The 13447-nt window shown below is 44.3% G+C and overlaps 7 protein-coding genes across 7 annotated transcripts; 4 read left to right on the top strand and 3 right to left on the bottom strand.

The window, feature by feature from the left end:
• Window positions 1-463: 463 nt before the first annotated feature.
• Window positions 464-2479, top strand: BDB00DRAFT_879354 (Alpha/Beta hydrolase protein; the record flags this gene model as incomplete). The annotated part of the gene is made up of 5 exons (XM_053127857.1): window positions 464-760; window positions 907-1143; window positions 1286-1430; window positions 1531-2054; window positions 2132-2479. 5 exons carry the CDS (start codon window positions 464-466, stop codon window positions 2477-2479), a joined length of 1551 nt encoding a protein of 516 aa, XP_052972979.1.
• Window positions 2480-3317: 838 nt separating this feature from the next.
• On the top strand, window positions 3318-4043 carry BDB00DRAFT_858800 (uncharacterized protein; the record flags this gene model as incomplete). The annotated part of the gene is given in 5 exon segments (XM_053125896.1): window positions 3318-3484; window positions 3560-3621; window positions 3704-3748; window positions 3762-3855; window positions 3957-4043. Coding segments are annotated over 4 exon segments (226 nt in total), but the record flags the coding sequence as incomplete, so codon positions are not given.
• BDB00DRAFT_185057 (uncharacterized protein) lies at window positions 3969-5050 on the bottom strand. Its single transcript, XM_053116389.1, has 5 exons — window positions 5021-5050; window positions 4650-4934; window positions 4424-4547; window positions 4157-4325; window positions 3969-4087 (listed from the first exon to the last, which is right to left on the bottom strand). The coding sequence occupies exons 2-5, from the start codon at window positions 4817-4819 to the stop codon at window positions 4077-4079; spliced, it is 474 nt and encodes a 157-aa protein (XP_052972977.1). The 5' UTR covers window positions 4820-4934; window positions 5021-5050; the 3' UTR covers window positions 3969-4076.
• A 405-nt stretch (window positions 5051-5455) lies between these two features.
• BDB00DRAFT_879352 (GPI-GlcNAc transferase complex, PIG-H component-domain-containing protein) lies at window positions 5456-6041 on the top strand (the record flags this gene model as incomplete). Its single annotated transcript, XM_053127856.1, has 3 exons — window positions 5456-5521; window positions 5593-5716; window positions 5806-6041. The coding sequence occupies 3 exons, from the start codon at window positions 5456-5458 to the stop codon at window positions 6039-6041; spliced, it is 426 nt and encodes a 141-aa protein (XP_052972976.1).
• Window positions 6042-6259: 218 nt separating this feature from the next.
• Window positions 6260-8342, bottom strand: BDB00DRAFT_184852 (WD40-repeat-containing domain protein). Its single transcript, XM_053116388.1, has 9 exons — window positions 7901-8342; window positions 7773-7824; window positions 7641-7690; window positions 7415-7527; window positions 7167-7326; window positions 7010-7087; window positions 6810-6931; window positions 6567-6709; window positions 6260-6500 (listed from the first exon to the last, which is right to left on the bottom strand). The coding sequence occupies exons 1-9, from the start codon at window positions 8192-8194 to the stop codon at window positions 6376-6378; spliced, it is 1137 nt and encodes a 378-aa protein (XP_052972975.1). The 5' UTR covers window positions 8195-8342; the 3' UTR covers window positions 6260-6375.
• A 1103-nt stretch (window positions 8343-9445) lies between these two features.
• On the top strand, window positions 9446-11581 carry BDB00DRAFT_984709 (armadillo-type protein). Its single transcript, XM_053130013.1, has 6 exons — window positions 9446-9675; window positions 9774-9810; window positions 9973-10125; window positions 10283-10860; window positions 10942-11091; window positions 11189-11581. Exons 1-6 carry the CDS (start codon window positions 9601-9603, stop codon window positions 11474-11476), a joined length of 1281 nt encoding a protein of 426 aa, XP_052972974.1. The 5' UTR covers window positions 9446-9600; the 3' UTR covers window positions 11477-11581.
• Window positions 11582-12180: 599 nt separating this feature from the next.
• On the bottom strand, window positions 12181-12582 carry BDB00DRAFT_858779 (uncharacterized protein). The gene has a single exon (XM_053125895.1). It carries the CDS (start codon window positions 12490-12492, stop codon window positions 12247-12249), a length of 246 nt encoding a protein of 81 aa, XP_052972973.1. The 5' UTR covers window positions 12493-12582; the 3' UTR covers window positions 12181-12246.
• Window positions 12583-13447: the final 865 nt, after the last annotated feature.

The raw sequence follows: 13447 nt of genomic DNA, 5'->3' as shown, positions 1-13447 counted from the left end.
GAGGCGAAGGAGTGTCTGCTGACAACAACTCCAACATAGCTCATGTCTGGAATGACTCATGACAACGAAATGGCAACATCATGGAGATAAGAGAAAAAGAAGAAGCGATTACTGAGTAGAATTGCTCTTGTTAAAATCTCGCAAGGCAGCAAAAGAACAAGAAAGTGAAGGCCGAAGCTTGTGAATTGCCTGGTAACAGTTTATTGTGGTCTGTGCGGATATACCCTATGTTATGCTGATAGTACGGGGCTCCTTGATAATACCATTTTCTCAATGCAGGCTGCATTATCAGCCTGAAAAAGTGGATTAGTCCAAATAAGGATGGGGCAAACAATCATCCCGACGAAGGCGAAGAGAGAACCACCACCTGAAATGCTGTTGTCGGGGACACGTAACAGTAGCGCGCTCGTCTCTCTCTTCTCTTTTTTCACCTCTTCTTTTCTTTTTTCCCTCATTCACCTGAATGCCCACTTTTTCATTTCTGACTACCACTGCAGCAGCAGCAGTAGCTCTGCTGGCATGCGTTGGCAGCACTGTTTCTGCTGAGCCAAACTTTGTCAAACAAAGCGTCGAAGGTTTGACTACTTCTTGGCACAACGTCCATGATATCGTCGAGGATGGTGTCAAGGACTGGCTCCCAAAACTCCCGTTGCCGATTTCCGGAGAGCAGGACGGTTTCAAGGCCTTCTCGCACCCAGCTTTCCCTGAATATGCTATGCGCTATAAACAACCCGCTCTCTGCGACCCCAACGTCAAGCAGGTACGATGCGTTGTAGCGGTTTAATCTATGCATACGTTTATTCATGTCATGGAGACGAAAAAAAAAAGCCCGCAGGAAGCGGATGATTCTCACGGCAATGATACTAATTACGGCCCCTACATCTTTTTGATGATTACACCTATTAGATCACCGGCTATCTCGACGTTCAGCAGGATAAGCACTTTTTCTTCTGGTTCTTCGAGTCACGAAACAAGCCTGAAACAGATCCGCTTGTCTTGTGGCTGAATGGCGGTCCAGGCTGCTCATCTTTGACCGGTTTGTTTATGGAGTTGGGACCATGCGTTGTTAACGAAGCAGGTGACGACACAACCATCAACGAATTCTCCTGGAACAACAATGCAAGCGTCATCTTTCTGGATCAGGTAATTTGTTTTGCATTCAAAGTCGGGCCTACCTTGAAACTTGGGAAACAACTTTTCCATCTGACCCTTATCTTTCCATTTATTGCACACGCGCTATCGCGCTCTTTGACGATGTCACTGATGCATGCGTGTTTACATACAGCCTCTTAACGTTGGCTATTCATACGGTAGCGGTGGTGCGTCCGACACAGTTGCTGCTGCAAAGGATGTCTACGCTTTCCTGCAACTGTTCTTCAAAGAATTCTCAGAGTACTCGGCGTTGGATTTCCATATCGCTGGCGAGTCATGTGAGTTGCTAGGAAACCGGACGCTAAAACACTTGAAAAAAAAATCCCCGCACGGGTCGGTCAATCTCAAACAGGTTTTTATTTCCTTTTTCAATGATAGATGCTGGCCACTACATTCCTGCAATCGGCGGTGAATTGAATCGTAACAACAAGGGCAAGTTCGCTGCTGCTGGCCTCGAAGCATACGCATCGACCCTCTCCACTATCAACCTGAAAAGTCTGTTGATCGGTAATGGCTTGACTGACCCGCTTATCCAGTACAAATACTATTCCAAAATGGCCTGCGATAACTCGTACGGCAGTGTTCTTCCCCAATCAACTTGTGATGCGATGGATCGCCAGTACCCTGCATGCGCTACTTTAATCAAAAACTGCTATGACACTCAGAGCGTATGGCAGTGCCTTCCTGCTGCTATGAAGTGCAACAAGGACCAGATCCAGCCTTATCAGCAAACCGGTATGAACCCCTATGACGTGCGTGAGAAGTGCAAAGGCGGCAACTTGTGCTATGAGATTCTCGGAAGTGTTCAAAAGTACTTGAACCGCGACGACGTCAAAAAGGCCGTGGGTGCTGGTGTGTCCGAATATGAAAGTTGCAACATGCAGATTAACTTCCGATTTAACGTAAGTTGCATTTAGATTGCATCGAACACTGAGAAAAGTATATATCGCGACAAAGTATTCACTTGAGATACATGTAGATGGCTGGTGACTGGATGCGCCCCTATGTCGAAGAAATCCCTCCTATGCTCGAAGATGGCGTTCGCATCTTGATCTACGCTGGTGACGCCGACTTTATCTGCAACTGGATGGGCAATAAAGCATGGACCGTCGAGTTGCCATGGAGTGGTGGTAAGGAGTTTGCTGCTGCCGAAGACACCAAATGGATCTCCAAGATTACTGGCAAGGAGGCAGGTGAGCTCCGCAAGACTGAAGACGACCGGTTCGCGTTCTTGCGAGTGTACGGTGCTGGACACATGGTTCCCTACGATCAGCCCGAATCCGCTCTCGATATGTTGAATGACTGGCTTGCTGGAAATCTCGAGTAGATAATCAAATAAGCTCAAATAAACTTGCCAAACGTTTCATATGGTAAACCGCCGCTACTGCTGTTACCGATAGTATGCATATTTCGCTATTGCATATGCAGTTTTGACCGAGGCTACAAATTTCGGACATTTTACGGCACAAAGCCAATGCAACATGGCGTTCTCGACCGAATTTATTTCTACACAAACTTTGATCGTAGAAAAGCCAGAAGCTGAGCGATCCACGTTCGAGATATTTGTCAAGGGGATGTTCGGAAATTATGGGCTTGGTGCTGCGCTCGACTATCTCTTACCATGCATTTTGCACACTTTTCAAGCTTTAATTATGTCAGACAAAAACTAATAGCAAAAGCGTAGCTAATTTCTTCAAATGGCGTGCGTGACATCGTTATATTCAGTGTATCATTCTACTGACCGTCAACTTCAATGTTCCACAGTTCGAGCGGATCACCACTATTCAATACCTTGAATACCTGGCTATGTGTACAGATCATGAAGAAGGCGTTGGAAAATTATAATAAGCTGGTTGCATAATTTGTCTTATTATTTCATACATGATATGGCATGGATATCCCCAGTCGATCTGTCTACCTGACCAAATTTGGGCTTGGGTAACATGAATGAGGTTGGTCAAAATAATTTTTCCACAAATGTAGACAGTGTATTAGTGATGATTTCAAATGTTTCAAAACAGTCATAGAAAATAGATTTAATACTTACTCCAGAGTCCGTGGCTTCCGCGCTGAGTAAAAGCACTGTCCTCTTGGCCCCAAGATACAATCGTAGTGGAATTTTCGACTAATTCCTATCATTTTCTAATGCTAAAATATTGTTTTCCGGTTCCTCCTGTTCTTCTTGATCTTCTTGAAGTTGCGCTTGTTGAGGGAGCTGTCCACCTGGTGGTAGGAATGCCTCTGGTCGAAAGTCTGGATGTCCATCATTATTCATATAGGCTATGCCTATGCTTCTTATGTTCAATGCCGCATTTTTATCCCGGTCTACAATCTAGATGAGAAAACAAAACTCTTTTAGCATATGATTAAGCAGAATCCTTCGTGGGTTTAAAGGGTGAAAACATACCACAGCCTCTGGATAAAGCTCTGGATGGTTATTACAAGCTTTAATCTTCCACATCACCCAATCTATTATGGTACTCCATGCCAATTTAGTACAGCAGAACACAACTACTGATTATATACCTTATTAGTAGAAATTTGCCTTTACCTGGCGGTGGTGGGCGTGCCTGTATACAGTCACTTGCCGGATTCAGCAAATGGCCATCCTGGTCTCGACGGTACTTTATTTACCTTCCTCTCTTTGGAATGAAGCGGCCTTGAGGTCCTTGAACCCAGTACGTTGCACGTTCTCTTGTTTTTCTGCACGGATACATAGGTAAAAATGATCCCGTCAGTCGTTGTAAGTGGGCTTCTTAAAGCGGGAATTATGTATAGCAATCAGATATTATATTATTACGTACCTGTGTCCGCAAACCTCCTCGTCATATGGAATACTTGTTAGCCGTTGCTGACACCCTGCGTGAACTTGAGAAGTGTTGTACTCGTCCGTCAGTATCAGCAGCATGTGTGAAGCCAATTTTTTAATAAGTCCCTAAAATATACATTACTCATTAAGTGTATGGCAACCTCTTTGCGCATTCTCTCTTGTAAATATACTAACCAAATGGGGGATCGGGGCCCATCCCGGGAAATGCGGCATTCTGCTGGAGCCAAAGAACACAATCGTTGGTTGTTGATTTGGGTGCCAACGCTCGCGTTCTCGCCTCAAGCGGGCAGCTCTTTTTGCGAGATCTGTGCGACGATTTGTGTATCCATTTGATAGGCTCTCCCTATGTTTCAGTTTTTCAAAAATGATCATCAGCAAAAAAAAGAAAAAAGAGTATTATCAGATATCACGCGAGAAAAATGGAAAAAGGGAATCGCTTACAGCTGGGTGAGGAGGAGTGTCACCTAGCAGCTCATCTTTGACAAGATCTCGTTTTCTCTGCCGGCTTGAGAATAACAAGCTCCTGATTTCTCTGTGTGTGAACCCAGACGAGAAACGACGCATTCTATATTCTTGCCGTTATTATATGCCCTTGTCACCAACTCGCCTAGCATTGATTAGCCCTTCTTCTCCTTCCTTCTCCTTCCTTCTCCTTCCTGCTACTTACCGAAGTCGAATTCGATTCCGATTAGCGATATAGAAAAGAAAATCTTCTGAACGTGAGACATAGGGCGAGTTCTCTGCGATGGAGTCATAATCCTCTTGGATTTCGGCTTTCTGCCGATTTTTGTTTTCTAATTTATATTCCCAAAAGACACCCGTCTCCGCACTTTGCATTGAAAAAAGCTAAAGCCGCTTCTCTTGTTTTTGAAACAGCTACCAACAAAAAGAGGAACACCCAACAAGCAAGACCAACAAGTGAAAAGAGTTAGATTAGTCCTGTCACAAAAATCTATGAATTTCGATGAATAAAAGTCTTCTGTTATTATAGTACTGGGAGTGGGATAAAGACAAATAAGCACGTTTCAAACTTAGTGCCTGCATGTGCTTCATTGTCATTCATTTACTGAACGAGTATCTTCGATATGTCATTGTCTGCACTCAAAAAGCATTTGACATAATTTGTCAAAGCTCAGCTTTATTGGATATTAAGGTCTAATTTCATTGGCTCGCCCAGCCTCATACGTACTATTCCTGCCTTAATTTGATCATCGGTGATTAGCCTCGCGCGTCTTCCTTCTCACCAATTTACCATAGTATAAAGCAAAACTGTAGTTTCCACTTTTGATGGGTAATTCTTCCTAATACTCAATTAATACTGCTCTCCTCTCTACAAGTTTTTTCAAGCGACTTACTGTCTTTCGATTTCAAAAAACAAATCTATACAAAGAAAACTCAAGTTATACTATAGCGAATCTGACATGTCGCGTTCTACCCGGCGGTCAAGCGCGTGAATATACCTGCCATGCCAACATGTCCACAATAACCACCATGGATCTTTTGTACGGGATGCTAGCCGCTATCATTTACTGGTTTGTGGTAAACTTGATTTCTGAATATATTTTTTTAAGTACTTGTAAATGTCCTCATTATAAGTTCAACCAATCTAGCCACTACCCAAGGTTAATTGGGCTGTCTACTTTCACGTATCGGTGGTACCTGAAAATAATTACTATTACATCATGTGCGTGCTTCTATTATGGCTATGGCTGAAAACACATACTGTCAAACAAGGTATGCTGACGAAAATCAACCGGAACGAAGGCAATTCATATGATAATGTGTATCATATGAAGGAAGGTTATATGTATTAAGTGGTACAGAAAGTATTCTTGCTATCAAGGATATAGGCATTCAGGTACGGACGGTCTACTGGGGTGGCCGAAGTGTATCGAAATTCATCGATCAGCATAAAATCGATGACATTATCATCAATGAAGGCATCACCATGTGGCAGATCAAATCGTACATGGCCATTTTGATCAAGAATCAGGAGCGTATGGTGGTTGTATTTGAGGTATTTGTCTTTGGATACAATGACTGGAAATACGCTCGATAAGCGAGAACGCTCACAATGGCAAAATTTACTACTGTCGAAGCATTTGTTGCCTAGATTACGTCCTGTCTTGTTGGATGTGTATTGGGGTACGCGGGCCGTCATCTTTCCACATCAAACCCACCTTCTAAACGAAAACAGCCAGTTGAACGATTTAATCTCACGATGAAAGAAAGTGATGGAAGGAGAATTGGGAGGGGAGAAAATGATGTACTATTACAAGGGCTTGTAATGTTAATATTATCGTATAATATATATAAATGATGCACAAGTTGATTTGGGAATGGGGTAAGGAGATTGTTGATCGGTTGGATCGTTCTGCTGTTATTTTTTGCTTTTACGGATAGCCAATGGAGAGATCGTTTAGTGCTACACATACGGCTGCTTTATGATGTCCGTTGTATTGTCGGATTGTTTCACCTTGGGCAAGCTCCCATAGCCGTGATACATGGTCTGAAGAAGCTGTTTGTGTATGCTGCACAGTTAGTAGTAAGTCCAAAAGTAAACTAAACCGATCGTTGGCTATACCTGTAACCAAATAGGCAGAATCTGCTGAAAATGCACAATCCCACACCCATCGTTGATGTCCCGTCAATGTCAATATCAGTTTGAAGTCTTGCTCTGTGTTCCATATTTTAACAGTCTTGTCAGCCGAGCAAGTTGCCAATAATCTATATCAGTTTGGATTTTCTGTAAGCAAGCTGAGGTGAAAAACCAAATGGTCAAGCAGATATGCTATCCTGAACATAGGAAAAAAATAATTGCACATACTTTGTATCCGGACTTAGTACACACCGTAATATGTAATCGTTGTGGGCAGTGAACTTGGTTACTGGCACAATTTCTGGATTGTCTGATGATGTATTCGACATACGCCATACATAAACTCGTCCCTTTTATTCGTCGTTGTGTTAGAGAAAAGTGAAACACATTACCTATCACTATTTCTTCAGTTAAAGTGTCTGTTCTACCTTATTGTTTGCAGCTACCATCATTGATCCATCCGATGCGACGCTCACAGATCGCATGGGCACACCTTCTTCCGGAACCTACATCATACCATTAGTATTCGATCCTTATTTTTTTCTCTTATGCGCACCATGTCCTATGTGGAAAATCCAAACATACCAGTTCATGTGTACACGAGTGAGCTGCAAGATCCCATATCTTGACGCTACCGTTCTGGTCGCATGTGACTAGTTCACCTTGGTTTGCATGCATCACTGCATCATTGATAGGTGCTCCGTTTCCAAAATTCCTCGTTAAGACAGGCGGATTACGCCCCGAGCTTATAGCATGCCATAATAATTCAATACACAAAATAACTACTACTGGTATGAAATGATATGAACGGGTATATTATGCTTTATATTTACCGAGTGTCCCATATTTTCAAATGACCGTCTTCGCTTGCTGTAAACATCCATCGCCCTTCACCATGGAAACCCGTTGCTGTGATATTACCAGTATGATCGCCAAATACAACGAACTATCGCAAGAAACAAATTAATAAGGGTGCGATCGCGAGTATTGAAATTCCATTCTGTCCGTTCTCCATCGTCCAAACCGTTCAACTATCGAACGTCTGACAAAAAGACTTACAGGATTTTCATTAGGGCTATTGATATCATATAGACGAACAGAATGGTTTCCTGAAAGACAAGTTGAAGGTTTATTAGAGCCGCTAGTTTTTACACTGGTTTGAAAGGAATGTTCTGGCTTTCGTTTCTTTACCTGCAGCAGCAAGCACTGTTTTCTCAGGAGAAATGCATAACCGATTTACTTGCTACTTGAAGCGATAAGATTCCTAGCCTTTTCTTGCTTATATTATCACACATTAGAGTAAAAAACAGACACGTTACTGAATCAGGATGCTTAATTGTACGAGAGCAAATGCCACTAAGTGCTTCCCAGAATCGGATAGTGTTGTCATAACCAGCTGTAACCAGAATAACGGAATGGCTGTCGTTTTGTAGTGGTTGCTGTTGCTGTTGCTGTTGCTGTTGCTGCTGTTGTTGTTGCAATTGAGCATAATATTGCTGCTGCTGCTGCTGTTGTTGTTGTTGCTGGTCTTGTTGTTGTTGTTGTTGTTGTTGTTGCTTCTGTTGTGAATCGTACTGGTGCTCATCGCTGTTGTCGCCACCACCGTGCCCCATGGTAACAAAGAACGCGAGATAGTGAGAAAAAAAAGAGTATAAAAAATTGAGATAGCAATGCACCTGCACCAGTAGCCATCAAACACACTCCGCTGCATCAGCCGAATGGCCCTACACCTCGCCACGCTTGCTTGGCCACGAATTCTCGGTAAGATATCAGTGTGCTTCAATAAGGACTGATCGATAGTGGCTTTCAAATCATAGAAAGATGCTGATTATATATAGAGGTATGCAGAAAGTTTAAAAGAAATGAAAGAACATGCGGCAGCGATCTCTCTCGCACTGCATAATCATGTCATTTTGCCTTTGCAAGTACATGTTAGCACTTGATGTGGTGGATCAGCAAACAAATCGAGATGATTGATCAGGCTATATCAGCTTCTTTCACTAGTTATAGCCTCTATCTGTTTGTGCCTCATGCAATCATTTTGTTTATTCGTCCATTATTTCAATTCTAGCTAGTACCTAGCACCCGGTAAAAGAAGATGTGTTTCGTGGCAGCAGCATCTCCTCTTTCGTGTTATAACTTTGCTTGTGTTGTTGGTTGGCTTCAAAGCTGTATACTCTATACTCTACAAACGTAATTTGATTAAACAAAATGTCTCGTCTCCTGTACATACAGCACATGGTGATAAGCTCCGCCTTCTTCTGTATATGCATGTGATATGTACGTGTGTTCCTATGACATGGGTGCCATAAACGTCTTTGCCAGCATCACCAACACGTGCGGGGTTCTACCCACTGCACTAATGCGCCGCTCCTTAATGCTTTCTAACCCGAACATCTTTCTACATTTGTGCTCGATCAGTGAAAGTGGATGACATTAATGTGTGCGTATATTTGGGCTCTGGTCATTATTGTGTTGCTTGCTCCTTAGGGCAAATAATCAATGGTTGCAGGATGTGGTCAGACCATTATGACGTAAAGCCAATGGTACTTATTGCAGACACATCCTGTTTTTATAAAGTGGTCTTTTATCCTCAAATATTCATAAATACATACATAAAAGAAGAGCCCGCTGCGAGAATTAATTGTTCGAGCTGTGATGTATTTTTCTTGGAGAAGGGTGTCGTACTTTGCATGTTTTATGTTTCTTCTGCACACAATATCGGCTGAAACTCAACACCATCCGTTTGGACAGTTGGGTACGTAAATTCAGCCTATGACATGCGCCGCAACAAATGCAAATTACGCTAAACAAAAACGAACGTTCTTTCTGATTGGTCATTTAGGAAAAGCGAATAATATAATCTCGAGCAGAGTGACCGGGCCTCGAAAATCGAGCAGTCGTCTTTTTTTCTTTTTTCGCTTCCTCTTCTTCTTCTGCACAACAGACCTACTTTTCCCTGTCCAAACTAGCTTGCATCTTTACGAACAGCAGGAACTAAAGAGAACCAACAACTTACATGAATTCTACCCAATCTCCGGCTCAAACCAATACTAAACCTGCTTTGCATGGTGTCAAGATAAAGCAAAGAAAAGTAATGGATCTTGCTTGTTTTGTTGAAAGCAAAAACGCTCAAAAAAAAACTAGTAACAACTAACAAACAAAAAATTTAAATTGGTAATAACTTTGTAGGGTGTTCAAAAAGCACAAGCCAAGCACGAACCTGAAGGTATGTATACTGTTTGTGTCTACGGCTATGATGTGAGCCTGTAGATGACGGAGCTTACACCATAATACACTTGTGTGTGTTTACCAAGGGACGGTAATCTTTTGCGCAATTTGAGAGATTGACATCTGGTCCGGTTCATTGTCACACTTGTGATAAATCTAGTGTTCAGGGATCAATTATTGCAACAATTGAATACTGTCGATAAAGACAACTTTGACGAAATCACGGCCAGACTCGACGCAGCTGGAAACACTCTAGAGTACCGTAAATACGCCGATTCGCTTTTCGAAATTCTTATTACAGGCGGCATTGTCGGTAAGTAGCAGCAGACTGATTGGTGGGTGGGGAGGGGGGGGGCGCGACCTTATTCTTAGTTGCATATATGTGTATATGTCTATGTTCTGGGACAGGTGTGTCACTAGACTTGCCAGAGAAGTGACTCACGTGTGTTCATATGATTTCTTTTACATAGAACCCGGAGGAATCGTTAGTGACAATGCTGAGCGCAGTTCGTTCAGCATCTTTTCTGCACCCGAAGATGCCGAATCCATCAAGCAACATGTCAATGTCTTTAACAAGGTCATTCGACGCTACAAATATTTGCAGCGGTCGCTCGAAGATACCCTCAAGCACGTGTTGCAATTCATCAACAAGTGGCAATTTGCCGAGAACAACAAGCTTGCCATGGCAACCGGCTATATCATTACAAGTCAGCTTACGAACGTCTCCATCTTGAAGGTCTTACTGAAGGATTACCTGGTCAAGGATGGCGCTTCGCTAGAGTTTGCAACCAGTGTGTTCCGAACCATTCTTAGCGAACAGTCTATCGACCAGTTTGGCAAGATGCTCATTAACACCGGTATGGATGCCAAGCTGATTGAGTTGTTCCCTCCAAACAAGCGTGAGGAGGACTGTCTTGCTCGCCATTTCGAGGCCGAAGACATGAAACAACTCGTTGGTTTCCATCAAAAGAATCTCAAGGATTCGATCAAGGATGAGTTTATGGTGAAGCTCAAGGACATGATGTCCGAGGAGGCCAAGCCGAACGAGGTGAGTAGATTCTCCTTGCTTGCAACGATACGTTCTATTATGATTTAGAAGTGGCTGATATTTACCTATAAAACTACACAGGTGGCCACGTATGTTAAACAAATCATGAAGGAGAACGGTTTGAACGAACCTGAGGCGATTCAAATTGTTTGGATGTCTGTTCTCGGCACTATTGACCTGATCAATGCCAGACCTGATCAGGTGGAGATTCAAGCATTGCGCGCAATCAAGGTAATATAACAGACAAAAGGGAATATAACCGTGTTTGTAGTGTGACATGTATCTAACAGCGTGCTTCCCTTTGTTTGAATGGAATTGGTAACAATAGGGCTGGGCTCCCGTGCTGGAAGCTTTCACATCATCGCCCAAGACCGAGCTAGTGCTTCTCCAAAAGGTGCAAATTTCGTGTTACGAAGATGCAAAGCTGACCAAGTTTTTCCGTCAAATCGTGCAAGTTCTGTACAAGCATGACGTGTTGTCAGACAATGCCATTATCTTCTGGGCTGACAAGGCTCACAAACCCCAGGGCAAGACTGTGTTCTTGAAGCAAATGGAAGCCTTTGTCAAGTGGCTGCGTGAGAATGAGGATAGCAGCGAAGAGGAAGACGATGAGTAAAAAAAAAAGAATAAAGATGCTTGTGAACCGTGATAATTTTGAGAGTAAAATGCCCTTGCTGTATATTTCCTTTTGTCAAGAAAAGAAAGAGAGAGAGAGAGAGAGTGAAAGAAACAAGTAAAGATTTTTTTTAAAAGAAAAGGAAAAAAAAAAGAAGATTGAGAAAGAAAGTTGAAAAAAAAAAAGAGTAAAAGATGAATATTATGCTTTAGGACTAGGTGTCTTGTCAGTAACCTCGCCTTCTTCCTTTGTATCGTCGACAGCTGGCATCGGCTCATCCTTGTCTGCTGCTGCTGCTGCTGCCTCTTCTGATGCTGGTTTAGCAACGGGGGATGATGACCGTTTTGGTGATGCATTAGCAGCAGTATTATTATTAGTAGTAGCGGCAGCTGGAGCCTCTTGTTTAGATTCCTCAGCCTTGACCGGCTGTTCTTCCTGTTTCGTTTCCTCCTCTTGCTCTGCAGGTCTCGGCCGCTTGCTCTCTTGCGTTGAATCGCCATCGTATGACCGTTTCTGATTAGTGGGGCTGTTATTATCCTGATGTGATTCTGCGTGTGGTTGAGGTGACGGCTGTCGCTGAGGTGACGGCTGTTGTTCCCGCTGTTGTTCCTGAGGCGACGGTTGTCGCTGCTGTTCCCGCTGTTGTGGCGGCTGAGCAGGCTCGTGAGGAGGATGCTGAGGAGATTGGTGTTGTGGCTGCTCACGTTGTTGTTGTTGTTGTTGTTGCTGTTGCTGTTGATTATATTCGCCACTGGCATTACCACCCATACTTAACAGTGTGTTTGCTGCACTTTCATCGTAATCTTCATCCACCCGCCGAGTCGCTGGCTCTTTCTGTGCTGGTGATGCAGGGGCCGTCTCCTTTGCAGATTCTGGAGGATGCTCCTGTTCCCGCTGCTCACGGTGGGCTTCTTGCTGCGGTGGTTGAGACGCCTGTGATGGCGCCTGTTCTTGCCCTTTGTGCTCGTCGTGCGTGCGTGACGGCTCACTGCCAGGCGCAGGAGCCATAGGAACATCACGAGATGATTCGTGTGGAGCAGGTAGAGCAGGCGAATGATGCTGATGTTGCTGCTGAGGTGATGGGACTGCTGGAGCCTGTTGCTGATGGTGGTGATGGTGCTGTTGCTGTTGCTGGTGGTGGTGGTGGTGGTGCTGCTGCTGCTGATATGGGTGCTGGTCGTGCTGTTGTTGCCGTTGCTGATGTTCATGATGAGGTGAATGCAGCTGTGGTGGAGGCGGAGGTGGCAGCACATGTCGTTGTTCCTCGTTATCCGAGCCCTTCTCAGCAGCAGGATGTGTAGGTGTATGCGGGGCAGGAGGGCGGTAGAGCCGCGGCGATTCATTGATTTCCTGCTTAACAGGCGGCGTGGTGTGATGCTGCACTGGCGAATGATGGTGCTGCTGCTGCTGCTGCTGCTGCTGCTGCTGCTCAACAGGATAATCTCTGCGAGTATAAGGAGAATGGCTAGTGGGTCGAGGAACATGACGATTAGTGTCTTCGCGACCCATAGGCGATCGGGCCATTGGTGGCGGAGGGCCATGTTGCTGTTGCTGCTGAGGATGATGGTGTTCTTCGCGATGAGATACGTGTGGCGAGGCATGCACATTGCGAGGAGAAGCAGAGGGTGGTGCTTCTGGGTGATGATGCGGCGATTGCCATAAGCCACGAGGCTGGAGCGATGATGAGGAAGAGGGTGTACGTCCATTGCTGTCGGCGTGCTCATGCTTCATATAAGGCGAGTGGCGCACAGAGGCATGATCAGCTTGAGGGCTTGGCTGGTAAGGAGCGGCCGAAGCTGACGGTGGATGTGGAGGTGGCGTTTGACGCGCGCCAGACCGAGTATCGTCGGGAATAATGGGGTTCATTTGCGAACGATCAGAAGGCGTAGGTGCTTGTCCACCGCCAATGCCTGGTATGCGAACATCTTCGCGCGAAGGTGGCTGAGATGCCGAAGGTTGGTATTGCGAGTG

This window comes from Zychaea mexicana (assembly GCF_025766255.1).
Source record: "Zychaea mexicana strain RSA 1403 chromosome Unknown BDB00scaffold_171, whole genome shotgun sequence".
Taxonomy (NCBI): Eukaryota; Fungi; Mucoromycota; class Mucoromycetes; order Mucorales; family Lichtheimiaceae; genus Zychaea; species Zychaea mexicana.
The sequence above is the reverse complement of the archived record's forward strand: the minus strand, read 5'-3'. Positions and strand labels throughout refer to the sequence as shown.

Coding starts and splice junctions, on each gene's coding strand:
- BDB00DRAFT_185057 (XM_053116389.1), bottom strand. CDS start 4,819: ATGCAAAGTGCGGAGACGGGTGTCTTTTGGGAATATAAATTAGAAAAC. Junction 4,548..4,649: donor CGGAATCGAATTCGACTTCG/GTAAGTAGCAGG, acceptor GCAAGAATATAG/AATGCGTCGTTTCTCGTCTG. Junction 4,326..4,423: donor ACACTCCTCCTCACCCAGCT/GTAAGCGATTCC, acceptor ACTGAAACATAG/GGAGAGCCTATCAAATGGAT.
- BDB00DRAFT_184852 (XM_053116388.1), bottom strand. CDS start 8,194: ATGGGGCACGGTGGTGGCGACAACAGCGATGAGCACCAGTACGATTCA. Junction 7,528..7,640: donor ATAGCCCTAATGAAAATCCT/GTAAGTCTTTTT, acceptor TTCTTGCGATAG/TTCGTTGTATTTGGCGATCA. Junction 7,088..7,166: donor ACTCGTGTACACATGAACTG/GTATGTTTGGAT, acceptor GGTATGATGTAG/GTTCCGGAAGAAGGTGTGCC.
- BDB00DRAFT_984709 (XM_053130013.1), top strand. CDS start 9,601: ATGAATTCTACCCAATCTCCGGCTCAAACCAATACTAAACCTGCTTTG. Junction 9,676..9,773: donor TCAAGATAAAGCAAAGAAAA/GTAATGGATCTT, acceptor ATAACTTTGTAG/GGTGTTCAAAAAGCACAAGC. Junction 10,861..10,941: donor AGGAGGCCAAGCCGAACGAG/GTGAGTAGATTC, acceptor AAAACTACACAG/GTGGCCACGTATGTTAAACA.
- BDB00DRAFT_858779 (XM_053125895.1), bottom strand. CDS start 12,492: ATGTTCCTATGGCTCCTGCGCCTGGCAGTGAGCCGTCACGCACGCACG.